The 15,400-nt window shown below is 44.7% G+C and overlaps 1 protein-coding gene across 7 annotated transcripts in view; it reads right to left on the bottom strand.

The window, feature by feature from the left end:
• NAV3 (neuron navigator 3) overlaps nt 1–15,400 on the bottom strand; it is a 383,856-nt gene that overhangs the window by 156,079 nt on the left and 212,377 nt on the right. For all 7 annotated transcript variants that reach the window (XM_088478094.1, XM_088478095.1, XM_088478096.1 and 4 more), the window contains exon 9: nt 7,652–7,767. In XM_088478094.1, the coding sequence (XP_088334220.1) occupies nt 7,652–7,767 (116 nt within the window). The remainder of the gene's footprint in view (nt 1–7,651; nt 7,768–15,400) is intronic.

The following is a 15,400-nucleotide window of genomic DNA, read 5'->3' as shown; positions in this document are numbered from 1 at the left end:
GAGTAATACCCATTTGTCTCTTTCCATTACACTGCTGGAGGCATCCAAAGGAATTACCTTCATTTTAATAGAAGCACAAATTCAAAAAAATTCTCATTCACCTTGTGCTGCTTCTTCCCTCTCCAGGCGACTCCTCCAAGCACAGATTTCCTAGACTTTAAACTGACACAGTGCTGCAAGTACAGTCTGCTCACGTCAGAGCTCAATACAAGTGAAGCACAGCTCTGCACAAGTCGCCTGCTAACATTTTAGTATTCAACCTGCATCCTGGGATCTGACTCTTCCCATGCACTGCAGTATATGCTGCTAGCTGCCATGGCAGCGGACAGCCTCCTGATTACACTAAACTGCTGTCCAGACCACTATGAGACAGGTCATCAGCTTGCAGGTTACAAAGTTCAAAGATTCTATTACTCTATGTCTATGTATAAAACATCCTAAACACCAGTCAGCCAATCAGATACATGTTTTTATTAATAGCTGTATTTTAAGATCAAAGATTATTCAAGAGATTTTAAATATTCTATCTTGTATCTTGAGCATTTGCGTAAATATTTTTTAAGTCATTGTGTTGAAGAGTAGATAATTCTAATTTGTGAAATTTTCTATAAATTAGCATACTACTGCACTTATAACTGTATATGCTTCATCATACCACTCCGCAAACAATATTTATGTCTGAATATTTACAATTATGATAGTTTGGGAAGGACATGCATGACCCACATGAGACAAATACTCTTTATTTCCCAGTAATAATATAGTTCAGAAAAAATGGTTTGATAATCAAGTTAACATTTTTGTTCCCTATAGCATCTACACAGACCAAAAATAAATGTGATGCTGTGAGGAGGGCAAGGTTCACCCACAGCAGTTACTGCCTCAGGCGCTGCGAACATGTCACAAGTTGGGAGCACTGTACGCTGGCTACAGATCTCTATAATGTTGCATGCAAAGAAAACTCTGGTTTATGGCACATACTATACACATCAATATATATTAGTGCTCATTCTAGCATCCTGCACGTTGTCAGTGAGGAGGGTATAGTTTAATTTTGATGGGCATCATTTGATGTACTTGATGTATCACTGTAGCTGTAGTGATAGGTCACGTATAAAATTTTACCCTTCAAAATTAAAATATTCCCTCCTCACTGATTACGCTCAGGGTGCTAGAATAAGCACTAATATTATAATAATTACAATGTCATTTACTTAAAGGGGTCGTTCATCATCAGAAGATTTTTCATTTTTTGGTTTGTATATTACCTCTAGCAGTGTTTTAGACATAGCTCTACCACTGTTTCAGCATTGGATACAATAAAAGACTCTAGTGAGCAGCTTTGTAAAGTATTTATTGGCAACAAAAGTACAACAAATCTGTTTGCTCACATCAGTGCTGAAACAGGGAAATTTTCTGCCCTGTGACTGATCCCACCCCTAAACATGTGACTACATGATGTCACAGAGGAGGCTGGGACCCCGTCACTAGGAAGAAGAGCATTGTTTGCAGTGTCCTAAGGACAATCTAGGGCAGCTCTACAGGCTGCATTTCCAGGTACCCTACAAGCCAAATGCAGGCGCCATGGGGCAGTAATGGCCCTGTGCCCTGGGAGGCAGTAGCTTTTGCAACAACCCTAGTTATGGCCCTGGTTCATATGAAAATGTGGCTAAATACCTCAGAGAAATAATATAATTAGTAAAAGTTGCAGGAGGGCATGTACCAACCAATAAAAGGTATAAACTGAAAATATAGAACAACTTTTATCAATGCCTGTACCACATAACCACATTCAGAGACAAATCCATAATGTGTGCTGGGTGTGCACTGAGACACATACCCTGCTCCTAAAGCAAAGTCTGACCTAACAGCTGTCGGCATCTTATTTCCTGTGCTCTAATCGGAAATATGGCAAAGACAGCTACACAGAGATTAGCAAAGATTGTGACAAGGGGCCCATGCTAAAAACATGTACATGGGCCGCCTCATTTGTTAAAATGCTCTTGGCCGCATTATTATTCATATTGTTCAGGTTTTATTGTTACTTTAATGAACAAAAGTGTTATTTAAAGTTTTTTTTTATGGTCGTCCCTTACAGTAGGCTGGCAACAACTATAGGGGCCAGCAGCTGAAGGAATGTCTCTTACTAGAAATCTCAGGGTCCACACCAAATGTTGCTATGAGGACCTTGGTTCACTATAATAATTTTATCTATTTTTTTTTATATAAATCAACAGTTAATCATCGATAAAACTCCTATGGAGCACTTGTATCTGCTTTAGACATACTGTAAATGTATGCTCATTTTTCAACTTTTTGCTATAGGGCAATATAATTCAGTTTCAACTAGCCAAATTTAACACAAGGTTCACCATTATTATGGCTTATCATTGTTCTATGTAAAATATTCCTAATTCTGTATATGAATTACTGTAAACATAAGGCCTGCAGTGCTGTACTTCAAATATTCATTCCTACTTTTCAGACAACTGGGCTATATTTCAAATAATGTTTTCCTACCATCTGTTTCTCTTTTGCTGGCAGTTCAAGAAAGCACATGTTCATGAATCAGACTTGAAAGTTGGATTAGAACATTGGCGAAATTGTAAATAGTAAAAGCTTGGAAATCTGTATGGTATGCTTGAATCAACTGACTTATATCACCTTTGCTGTAGAAGACTATGGGATAATATTTTGTATAGTTGAAAAGAAGTATAAACATATTTTCTCCCAACAAACACAAGTGTCTGTACAACAGCAGATGTTGGGATTTTTTTTTTTAAATCCCTCTGGCAACTAGTTATCCTTCATTCTTTTTGTGCCAGTTGGGGAAAACTGCAGTTGCACAGGTGGCTCTGTATAATTATAAGTCACAAGATATTTTATTTTCTAAAATAAAAAGGCAACCCAATCTTTCAGTAGAGGTATCAATTTATAGCACAGGAAAATGGAACAAGAGCGATTTGGAGCACTTCCTTGTATTGCATAAATAATAAATACACAATTTTTCTTGGTGGAAGACTATTCAAAAGGATCCAGTGTTGAAGTAAATAATAAAATGATAGAACAATCAAACCCCAAATGCAAAGATATTTACCACTCTGGGCGAGTGTGAAATGCAGATTCGGGGCAGACCACATTGGACAAGGAATCATCCTTGCTCACCATGTTTGTGACCTGTGTGGCAGGTACACCTTCCCTGAATGCCCAATGGTACATGTACAGCAGTGAAGTATTTCAATGTTGCATCGAGAATCTCTTCGAGCGATACCCTTTATAAGATCATTGTGGTTGATATCCTCATTGGCACCATGGATGAACATGACATGCACTTTTGCAAGGTCCTCCAAAGAATCTGTGAAATAAGAATGCAGTTACACCCTGACAAGTGTAATTTCAGAGTAACTGAGGTCCATCTCCTAACTTCAGAAGGTGTTAACTGAGATACTGCCAAGACATAGGCTTTCCAACCCATGCCTATCCCCACAGATAAGCTGAGCCTGTAGCATTTTTGGGTATGACCAACTACCTTTCAAAATTTCTGTCAAACTACAGTGAGGTAACAGACCTGGTCCGTCAGCTTTTGCACAATGACATTGAATGGTGTTGGTTGGATTGTCATGCTGCTGCTATTTCTCACCTCAGCCCATTTGTCCAATTTTTTAATGTACATGTTTCTGTTGTGATCTCTGCCAATGCCTCCCAGCATCCCAGCATGGTCTTGGTGCTACCTGCCTGCACCATAACAAACTCATTGGTTTTGCTTCCAGAGCCCTTACTGAGTCTGAATCACTTTACTCTCAAATTGAAAAGGAACTGTTGATTGTCAAAAGTTGTATAAGTTCATCTATGGGCATCCAGTGCTGGTTGAAACAGGCCACCAACCCATTATTACCATTCTCCGCAAATCCCTGCATGCTGAATGTGGTGTAGAAATGTGGCAAAGACCTTCATGTTGCTGATGCCTCATCATGTTCTCACCTCCCGGACTTAGGTGTCCCTGATGCTGATGATGACCTGGATGTCATGGATTTTGATCCCCTCTCTTCTCCATGCATAGAGGAGTTATTGCGTTGTCCTGCATGGCTGGTTTACTCTTTGGTATACACTGTCCTCACATCCAACACTTGTTACACTGTCACACCTAGACACCTGTGTACTGTTTCTTTATGGTTGAAAAGGGGGATGAAAATGTATTCTGTGTTGCTTTAATGTAGATGGCGGAAGTTGCATCACTGCCATTTACTTGTTATTCAGGGCGTTTGACTGAAGCTACTGTAGTGACACAGACTTCTGTTGCTCTCCAGAGTCCTGTGGTGATATGCACACAGACTACTTTACAGATCCTACCAGCTCCACACTGGAGTCAAGTGAGGCAGACTACAGGTCCTCAGTGACAGCGGTTTCAGTCAACTTTGGCACTCCAGCTACAGTGGAACTACAAGCACCACTGTGTTGGTACATAACTCCAGAACAGCTGGATAGCTACTGGTAATCTAAGACTAGATTAACATAATAAATAAACTAAAAAAACAAATGCACAACAAGAAATAGCCTTCATTAGACACCAAACAGAAATGAGCAAATATGCAGGGAATTTAATGTCAGCCAAGATCTGTAATGAAACAGGTCATTCAGTAAAGGTGCAATGTTTTTTTTGTGTCAGGGCTGAGGATTTTCCTTTACCTGTGTCATAATCTGGGGGGTTCTTGGACCCGGGATGGAATCAGGAGTTGAGACAGGAACAGTCTTGTTAAACTGAAAGGCAGCTGGTTTAATGGGAGTATTTGGAGTAATGGGATAAACAAATATATAAGTACTGTAACAAAGTCCAAGGGTGAACTGAGGATATACTGTATGTCTGGCAGAGAAATAAAGTCCAATTGCTGTGGAACTGAGAAACAGGTGTCTGATAATAAAACAAATCCAACTGATGAGCAGCAGGGAAACAGGTGTCTGGTAATGAAACCAATCCAATTGATGTGAGTTTAGGAAACAGGTGCCTGGTATGAACTGACACAAAAACAAAGTCCAATAGAGGTATGCTGAGGATCAGAGGTCTGTAAACTGCGGTGGGTTCTGAGTGCATGCGGCTGGTCAATTACAAGCAGAGGGTGAAACGTGGGGTATAGCTGATGGGTGCAGGAATCCAGGGAACTGCCTAGAATGTTGCCAGGAAGCAAGCGAGACACTGCTGAGACTGCAATATACCTAGGCTAGGGAGCACAGAGAACTCTCACACAGCAAGGCTGAGGACACGATGCACTGGCAACTAAAGGGCGTGCTGAACACCTTTAAGTGCCATGGGAAGGTGCAAGATAGGCTGCTGAGAGTCACATGCAGAAGCTCCAACCTAATTGGCCCATTCAGGTCACATGCCCAAAACCAAGATGGCGGCGCCCAGCAGCCTACAGCGTGGAGAAGCTGCCAATCTTACCTTTACCAGCATGGCCTGTTCTCCTGGGACCTCCTCACGCACTTCGCGCCAACCTCCAGAAACCAGCACCCCCACCGGTAGGACCATGCCAGATCGCTCGCACAGGCAAAGACCATAAGCCAGCAGGTAAGGACGCTCTGCTCGTGACAACCTGGACTGGAGTGTATGGCAGAAACTAGATTGGGAATAGTAAGGTGTGAGTCCTCGGAACTACAATTCTACTAACATAAGGTAACTGTCCTGGAACCGGTATAGAATTATGGTAACTATGCTGGGACCGGTATAGCAAAAGGTAACCAGGCTGGGACTGATAGAGCAATAGGTAACTGGGCTAGGACTGGTATAGCAATGGGCTGGGATTGATATAAAAATAGGTAACGAGGCACGGACTGGCAATGCAACTGGTACCAGGTCTAGGACCAGCAATGCAACTGGTAATGGGTTGGGACCGGCAATGCAACTGGAAACCAGACTGGGAATGGCAATGCAACTGGTAATGAGGCTGGGACTGGCAATGCAGCTGGTAACCCTGCTGGGGCCGGCAATACAACTAATATGTAGCTGAGAAAGAAAAGTTGCTAGGGAGTACTTGCAGGAAACCCAGGCTGTATTTAGTAATTGAGCAGTGTGAACTGCAGGCAGTGCTAGGGGGTACTTGCAGGAAACCCAGGCTGTATTTAGTAGTTGAGCAGTGTGAACTGCAGATGGTGCTAGGGAGCACTTGCTGAGAAGACCAAGTTATATTTAGTAGTTGAGTGTGAACTGCAGGTGATGTAGATGAGCACTTGATAGGTTGTAGCAGAGAAGAAGTGATTACAATTTTCAATAGATAGCTGGTTGCAGTCTGGAATTAGCAATGTCAAAATTGCTCTGGTATTCAGATTGGAACTGCAGGTGCTTTGCAGAATGGAGCTGTGAGTGCTTGTAGTGTAAAAACTACAAGAGATTGCATGTTGGAGCTGCCATGCTTTGCAGAATACAGGAGTCAGGAGGAGGTAGAAAACAAGCTTATGAGAAAGGAGACAGGAGCAGGAAAGATCCGAATGGGCAGTGAGAGGCAGACTGCCATGTAGACACCATTGTGAGAGGGCAAAAACATCACTGTGAAAGGATAGAGTCACCATTGAAGGAAGCTGAGCATATCCACCCCTTTTGCTAAGCGGAGGAATTGGCCTGAGTTGCCACTACATCTGTGGGGAGAACGCTGCGTACCATATAAATATTCCAGGGGATGCCCCTGAGTTACCAGAGTTGCTGTAAAGACAGGGTGAGAGCAATGTTGAAGGGAAGCTGCTTGACTAGATTTGTGCTAAGCAGAACTGTTGACCATGTAAGTATTTGCAGGCACGACTGCCTTTCTCAATGGAAACATTGGTACATTTATAATTGGTGTAATATGGACCCACACTTGCTAAGATTATTGCCTTATTATTAAATACAGTTATTTAATCTCCTCAAGTTCCCAAGACATAGAAAACTACTAAAGTCATCCCATCTGTAAAAGCAGCAAAATAAAAGTGATCTGCATACCTATTTCTTTATTACCCTTTATATCCAAATTCATGTATTAATTCCTAGCTCTACAACTTGTACAAAACTACACATCTCCACAGTCCACTTCATCCAGGTTTACATTCAATCCGTTCCACACTAACTAAGTCATCATAGGAATCTGACAAAATCAAGTATGGCATGCTGGTGATAACGGGGTGTGAACATACTTTACACACATTAGTATAGCTGGGGGGAAAATGGTTGAGACACCCTTTGGGTTGAATTCCAAATTTTGGCTCATATGCAGGATAAAATACCAGTAGAAAACAATATGAAGAACAGCCTATAATAGTTAATGAAACCCATACACAATGCAAACTTTTGAGACCCAATTGTTTACTACTTGCGTAAGGATCGGTTTTGTGGTATTTACCAACAGCTGGAAAAACTGCTTACACAATACATGACAACAAAATAATGTAGCACAAACTCTCCATGTCGTGATCTGAATTTATAGTTAAATGGTTCACAACCTATTTAAAAAAAGCCCAATTTATGTGTATATTTTAAACAATAATAATCATAATAATAATAATATTATTATTATTATTATTATTCAGTAGTATCTTTCCTATTCCACTGAGAATATGAAATGAACACAATTTGTGCAGCATGACCATATGGGCCTATATAAAATGTTATGAGTGCTGAACTACTTACCAGATATCTCCTCCAGGCACTGTTTGGCGGTCTTACTGTACAATGAATCACTTTTAGTCGGACTTGTGCAGAAATCAGCAGGTGGTAAGGCAGTGGTCTCATTTTCTGAGTGTGTTCTGCAATGGATAAGATTAATTTATCTCTATCTATAATCTAATGTTTATATAATAATATGACAAAATAAAACTACACAACTATGTGTTACATTAGAATCTGTGGCTACACAGTACAATAGCAAGAGCACTAATTTGAAATAATGTTTTTATAAATAATGCAAAAGGGAAGTAGTGTTGTCAGAAGAGACAGCACACTGGAGATTACAGTGTTATCTCATAAAGGCACTAAACCACTTGAAAATTATTGCTTGAATTAATGCCTCTTATGATGTTTATTATCAGCTCAGGCAGACAACTATTTACCAGCAGATAATATTGCCACTGAGCTCATAGGCTTAAGCCATTCATCTCGCTTTTTTAATATAAAATTCAAATTTTCAAAGAAAGCATGGACTGCTCTGCAGATTATCACATTTATGCATTAGAGCTGGCCATATATTTTTGATGGACTGGCTAAAGGCTGACATCAAAGGCGGAAATAGTGGCGGTGCAGCCGGTGCCTTGCACCGGGGCCCGCTGTGGTGCAGGGGCCCATAGGCGCCGCTGCTCCCGCCGCTAGTGTACCCCAGGCCCCACAAGTGTAGGGTAGACCGCAGTGAGAGCGGTCAGCACAACACAGGAACAAACACACAGCCGCCAGCGGCGGCTGTGTGTTTGTTATAGCAGCCAATGAGAGTCATACAGACTCTGCGTCCACGGAGGGAGCTGGCTGGAGCTCACTCATGAGTTCCGCCTTTCAGCTCCCCCCACAGCGTGTGATGGGAGAGACATCATGACGTCTCTCCCATAGTGCAGAGCGTGCTGGTAGGAGCAGACAGCGGTGGTTGTGGCAGGAGCACGGATTCAGGTAAGTTGTGTTTTTTTGTTTTTTGTGTGTGGGTGTGTGTAGGGGGGCACAAGAACTGGCACAGCATAGGTGGGGGCGCTACTGGGGGAACTTTATAGGGGGGTGGCCGCTACTAGGGGCACTGTATAGGGGGGACTACTACTGGGGGCAATACATAGGGGGGACTACTACTGGGAGCAATGCAAAGGGGGGAATACTACTGCGGGCACTGCATAGGGGACATTGCATAGGGGGGACTACTACTGGGGACAATGCATAGGGGACTACTACTGGGGCACTACTACTGGGGGCAATGCATAGGGGGGCTACTACTGGGGGCACTGCATAGGGGGGAATACTACTGGGGGCAATGCATAGAGGGGACTACTACTGGGGTCAATGCTTTGGGGGGACTACTACTGGGGGCACTGCATAGGGGGGAACACTTCTGGGGGCACTGTATAAGGGGCACTACTGGGGACACTGCATATGGGGACCACTACTGGGGGCACTGTATATGGGGCCCACTCCTGGGGGAACTGCATGGGGAGCCCAAAGCATAGTCTTGCACCTGGGCCCACCACTCTCTAGTTCCGCCACTGGTTGACATTATAACCAAGTGACGTCCTGCTAATCTCAAATGTGATGAATAAAGATATCTTAGTACATGTGCTATTACGGAGTGTGAGGGGAACAAATGAAAATATACATATTACAGCAAAATTATGAATCAGCAGCACTACACTATTCTGTACATAACAGGAAAGTATCATCTGGGCAATGTACACAAGTGTTTAAACTATTGGGGGAAGGGGGAGACAGAAACATTAATAGCATTGTGTTTGGCAGTTGGCGTGTCATTTATGATTATGGTTTTTTATCTCTACTAAGTCAACCTGTCATTCAAGTGTCGGTTTTACAGGGAGAGATCCAGGGAGAGCCATTTAATTGGCTGTCGGACATATATAATGCTGAATAGCTCAATGAATACTGGGGATCAAGACTAGATGTAAGAATTAAAGTGTCAGGTCCAGAAATTGTACAGTCATAAAATGTCTACAGGGGGACTGAGGGGGGGGGGGGAAGCAGGTACTAATTGTTTCTAAGGGGGTGTGACCATGACTCCCGCGATTCAGCCATGCCCGATTATAGTAATGGGACCTGGGCCGTCTCTCTACGGGCCCTGAATGCATATGGCAGGTCTTTTATGTATCTCTGTTTCCCAAGTATAGTCCTGCCTTTCTCAATGGAAATATTGGCACATTTATAATTGGTGCAATATGGGCCCACACAGCACACCCTGCACCCAAAGACATACTTGCCTTGTGGTTGCCACTGAATAAAATTCACTGAGAAAATTACGCCAGCACCATTTTCCTGGTGATATGCACAAAAGAGAAGTCACCAGGAAAATGGTTCTGCAGCATTTTTCAAAAGATATGCATTTGCACAGTAGGCTCTTATACAGTGTCAGGCCTGATTCAGAGGTGGATTTGTCGCTGAAAAATATGGAAATGCTAGTTTCAGCCTTCCCCTTCTGTAATGGCGAGTGCCAGAGATTGCCCTAAGATGCCCACTTTTAATGTCAATGAACAGTGGAAATCCGCCCAGTGGATTCCACCATCGGCACACCATCACGATGGTCATCTTTGACTACAAGCCCTCTCCATCACCTCCCTGGTATGTCCATGGCTGTACGCCGTCAGCTCTGTTACAAACGGCTCAGTTTGCAGCAGAGGTCTCTGCATACACTCAGTGGTACACATGCACTCAGAGCTGTAACTAGACATTTGGTGCCCTGTGCCCAGAAGAGCATTGGCGCCCCCCCTCCCCTATTTTTCAAATAGGGACATAAGACGCGCATCCGAAAAAGGGCCATGGCCTCATGGGGAAAGGCCAGGGAAGAGATAGGTGAGGCCAGGAGATGCTGGGGATAAAAGTAGAGGAAGCTACAAGTGAGAAAGATTATAAACAGGCCCAAACAGCGCCCCGTACCCTGCGGTGCACTGTGCCATGGCACAGGTCACACTACCCTAGTTATGGCTCTGCATGCACTACAGGGGTCTCTCAGACTTTTCACGTATATACAGTGGCAAATAATAGCTTAACTGCACAAAACAAGCATCGACATTCAGTCCATCTCTGCATCAGACCATAGTTGTCTACCTTTGCTGTCTCTTCCCAGGGAGAAGCCCTGGGAGGAGAGGCAGGTGGGTGGTGACGGGGCAGGGCCTGATGATTTGCATCATTAAGCCCCGCCCTCTCATGGTAAAATGCTTGCGATTGGCTTACAGTTAATTAGGGGCAGAGCCAAATGATGCAAATCACGTCATTAAGCCCTGCCCCCTGCACCGACACCCACGATTGCCGTGGAAATTCAACTAATTCTGCCCACTTCACTAGGAAGTGGGCAGAATGCGGGAGAAATGCCTACCCTTCCGGGGGTGCGGGGGGTTACCCGAAAAATCGTGAGCCTACCGAGAAAACCGGGAGGGTAGGCATGTATGCATCAGACCCAGAGTCTACACTGTACATGTTTCAGCGAGGGGGGTTGGGGCGGCTGCTCAGAGACTGCACACAGGCCTCCTCCTCTCAAAACACACACCTGAATGGAAAATTTTAAATTCTCACAGTCCAAGAAGCCAGTGGATTATCATAATTAGTACGGAAATATTTTCTATAACAATTTTATTAGAGATGAGCGGTTCGGATTCTGTGGAATCCGAACCGCTCCGAACATTGGGGATCCGAGTCCACCCAAATGCTGTTCGGGTGTTCACCGCCAGACTCGGATCCCCGTTCGAAGCCGAGCCGCAGCTCCCTGATGTCGGATTCTCGCGAGAGAATCCGAAGTCAGGGCTCCTCTAGTGTAGGGTAGACTGCTGTGATCGCGGTCTGCCCTACACAGACACAAACACACAGCCGACAGCGACAGCTGTGTGTTTGTAATAGCAGCCAATGAGAGTCAGGCAGACTCTCATTGGCTGCTGTACGGAGGGAGCCGGTTGGAGCTCACTCATTAGCTCCGTCTTCCGGCTCCCTCCTCAGCGCGTGACAGCAGAGCGGACGGCGGCGGGAGCGGGGATTCAGGTAAGTTTTCTTTTTTTTTCTTTTTTTTTATGCGTGTATGTAAGGGGGCATTACTGGGGGGCATACTACTACTGGGGGCCTGCTAGTGGGGGGCATATTACTACTGGGGGCCTACTAATGGGGGCCTGCTACGTGGGGCGCTACTACTACTGGGGCCTGCTAGTGGGGGGCACATTACTACTGGGGACCTGCTAAGGGGGGGCATATTACTACTGGGGGCCTGCCAAGGGGGGGCATATTACTACTGGGGGCCTGCCAAGGGGGGGCATATTACTACTGGAGGCCTGCCAAGGGGGGCATATTACTACTGGGGGCCTGCCAAGGGGGGCATATTACTACTGGGGGCCTGCTATGGGGGGCACTACTACTACTGGGGGCCTGCTAAGGGGGGGCATACTACTACTGGGGGCCTGCTAAGGGGGGCATACTACTACTGGGGGCCTGCTAAGGGGGGCACTACTACTACTGGGGGCCTGCTAAGGGGGGGCATACTACTACTGGGGGCCTGCTAAGGGGGGCATACTACTACTGGGGGCCTGCTAAGGGGGGGATACTACTACTGGGGGCACTGCATAGGGGGCACTACTACTAAGGGGACTGCATAGGGGGCACCACTACTGGGGCCATTGTGTAAGGGACACCACTGCTGGGGGCATTGTATAAGTGGCACTACTACTGTGGGCATTGTATAAGGGGCATTACTACTGTGGGCTTTGTGTATAAGGGTCACTACTGTGGGCATTATGTAAAAGGGGCACTACTGTGGGCATTGTGTAAAAGGGTCACTACTGTGGGCATTGTGTAAAAGGGGCACTACTGTGGGCATTGTGTAAAAGGGGCACTGCTGTGTGTCGTAACATAAATAAGAGACACTACTTTATGGTGTAATGTGAATCAGGGCCTATGTGCGGTGTAATGTGCAGTGTGTAATGTGTAATGGGCAATGTGTCATAGATGTGCTTTAAATTGTGGTGTCTGTGCCACTGCGCCGCTGCTTTTTCGCTTAGTAACCAGTCAGCTCACTGCAACCTTTGGCCAATAATGTTGAAAACAATATTATAAGCTGTGGGGTGGTCTAAATTGACTATAAAGAACTGGAAATTAATGTTATTGAGGTTAATGATACTCTAAGAGGAAAAAAAAGGACCAATTTATGTGATTTTAGCTTTTTTTGTCAATTTTTGTAAAATAAATCCAAATCCAAAGCCAGTCACCGCAGTTTGGCAAATCCAAATCCAAAGCTGGACGACGAATTAGAACCAAATAAAAATCCGTCAAAAATGGTCCAGCGCACATCCCTAAATTTTATAGCATTTGGCATCTCAAAAAAAATCAAAGGGCATTTTTAAGAAACGAGTCCTGGTTTTCTGTTTCAAAATGATGTGACCAGTAGCCTAAGATCAGCTAGAGCATGGAGTTTCTGACATCTGTCTGACTGTGTCAGGATAATGAAGTGTCCTATAGGGAATTCCGCATACTGTATCATTTTCAAACGACACCACAAATTAGAAGGAACACCACTGCAGCTCTATTTATGAACTATACATTCGATTAGAGAAAAGTGATATGACTAACAGCTAAAAATGATAAAAGTTTCTGTCACAGGCTCTGGCACTTTAATGATTAGTACCAATAAACCACCTGCTGTAAATGAAAATCGACTTGGCAAAGGTCACGGCATAAAAACCTGAAAAAAAAATAATTTTTCACTGAATTGGCAGATTCAATGTAAAGTCTTCACCTTTTGTTATGAAAATGTTAGAGATACTTCTTAATTGAAACATAATACATTTAATAGATGTAACTAACAATAACAAAACAAACTAACAATTTAAGAGACAATAATAATATCAGGAGTCACCCAATCAGAGCAGTAACTAGGGAATTTGGCGCACAGGGCAAGCTGTACAATTGTGCCCTCCCCCCTTCAGTGTGTGCGTCAAAAATTGACGTTGCCACCTGCTACCTGACCGTATTTTAGATTAATAAGAATGTGTAGTAGCTTGAAATAGTTAGAATTCACAGGATTTCACTGAACTAGCAGGTGGTGCAATTGCTAAGGTGTCTGACTGCAAAGCATGAAGGTGCTAAGTTCTACTCCAAGCTATGACTGTATTTTAGATTAATAAGGATGTTTAGTAGCTTGATATAGTTAGAAATCAGAGGCTCCCCATGTTACAGCAGATAGCTCAATGGTAAGCTGTCTGACTGCAAAGCGTCAAGTGTTTAGGTTCAATATCCAGCTATGTATTTTAAAATGTGAATATGACTGAAGGGGATGAGATGTGATCAGGCACAGAGAGTAGATGCCGGCCCAGGGCTCGCATATCAGGAAGCTACATTGTCGAGGGACGTTTCTTGTAGAACTACAACTTCAAGATATGCTGCTACGGTACCGTGCTTGACCCCCTTTCCCCCTAGTTATGCCACTGCAATCAATATAATAACATAATATTGTTTACTTCCGGTTACATCTGCAACATGTTGATATGCCCCCATTTTTCAGTGGCCATGCCCCTTTGTGGCAATGTGGTCATGCCCATTCGGTTTTCTCTGGAGTTGAGCGGCTCATTTTAGTGCAGCAGAGCTTGGCTAGCATCAGAGGCGGATTTATCACTAGGCAACGCAGGCTCACGCTTAGGACCCGGCGGGTCCCAGCCACGGTCGCCGACGGGTATGTATAATAAATCAGAGGGCATTTTACTTGCTGCCACCGCTGGGAGCTAAATACAGTAGCACCAGCACACCACTCTGCCTAGTCAGTGATGTGTCCGTCTCCTCCTCCCCTGCACTGTGGGCCTGGGTCGATGGTGGCCCAGTGCAAACAGTCGCTCCGGGTCTCGTACCAAAGGGGGCGTGCTGTTGATGTTGAGTGACAGCACGCCCCCTTTGGTGGGTGTGCGGGGGCATGGCTGCCCAGATGGAGGCGTTCCCATGGGAACATCTACCGTTTGGGGCCGGCCCCACTGACATCACACGTGCAGCAGAGCTGCATCACAAGTGATGTCAGTGGGAGTGCTTTCGGCTCTGTTTGAGCCGAAAGCACTTCAGGGCTTGTGGCAACGAGACCCTACCACAAGGGTCTCGTCGCAAGCCCGATGGTCGCGATGGTCACCTACAGCTATACGAGCGGCCAGGAGGCCGCTCTAAAAATCAAGAAGGATGGCCCTGATTCAGAGCGAGCGCTTTGTCAGAGCGTCCGGCTCTGAATCAGGGCCCATGTACGAATAGGGGAAGAGAGGAGAGGAGCCGGCAACAAGGATGGAAGAAGACAGTGAGGTCACGCAGTGCGCGCTGCTCAGCTGCTTAATAAAAGGTGAGGTGGTTGCTATCAGAGAGCTTACCGCGGGGGTGTAATTATTATTATTATTATTATTATTATTATTATTATTATTATTAATAATCCTGCTGTTTAACAAATTCCCGGGGGGGAGCTGCCTTCAGACCCAACTAGAGCAGGGGCATGGCGTGCTCCCTATTAGTTTGCTATAGTGCATTCATAAGCCCTACTTTTCCCCCGCACGATGTGAGCCAGACAGTGTATCTAACTCCCCTTCCTCTGCACAGCAAGCACGTCCCTCTCCTTCCTCCACGGCCACGCTGCTTTACTGCCCTGTGTGACTGCACACCTCCTCTTTTCCTGTGCTCACAGGGATTAAGGCTTTGCTGTGTAAAACTGTGAGTATGCTTGATGTACTTCTGACTGTGCACTGTTAT

The sequence above is a fragment of the Taudactylus pleione genome, unplaced genomic scaffold (assembly GCF_031769625.1).
Source record: "Taudactylus pleione unplaced genomic scaffold, aTauple2 ptg000207l, whole genome shotgun sequence".
Lineage (NCBI taxonomy): Eukaryota > Metazoa > Chordata > Amphibia > Anura > Myobatrachidae > Taudactylus > Taudactylus pleione.
Note: the sequence above shows the minus strand (reverse complement) of the source record. Positions and strands in the feature narration are given on the sequence as shown.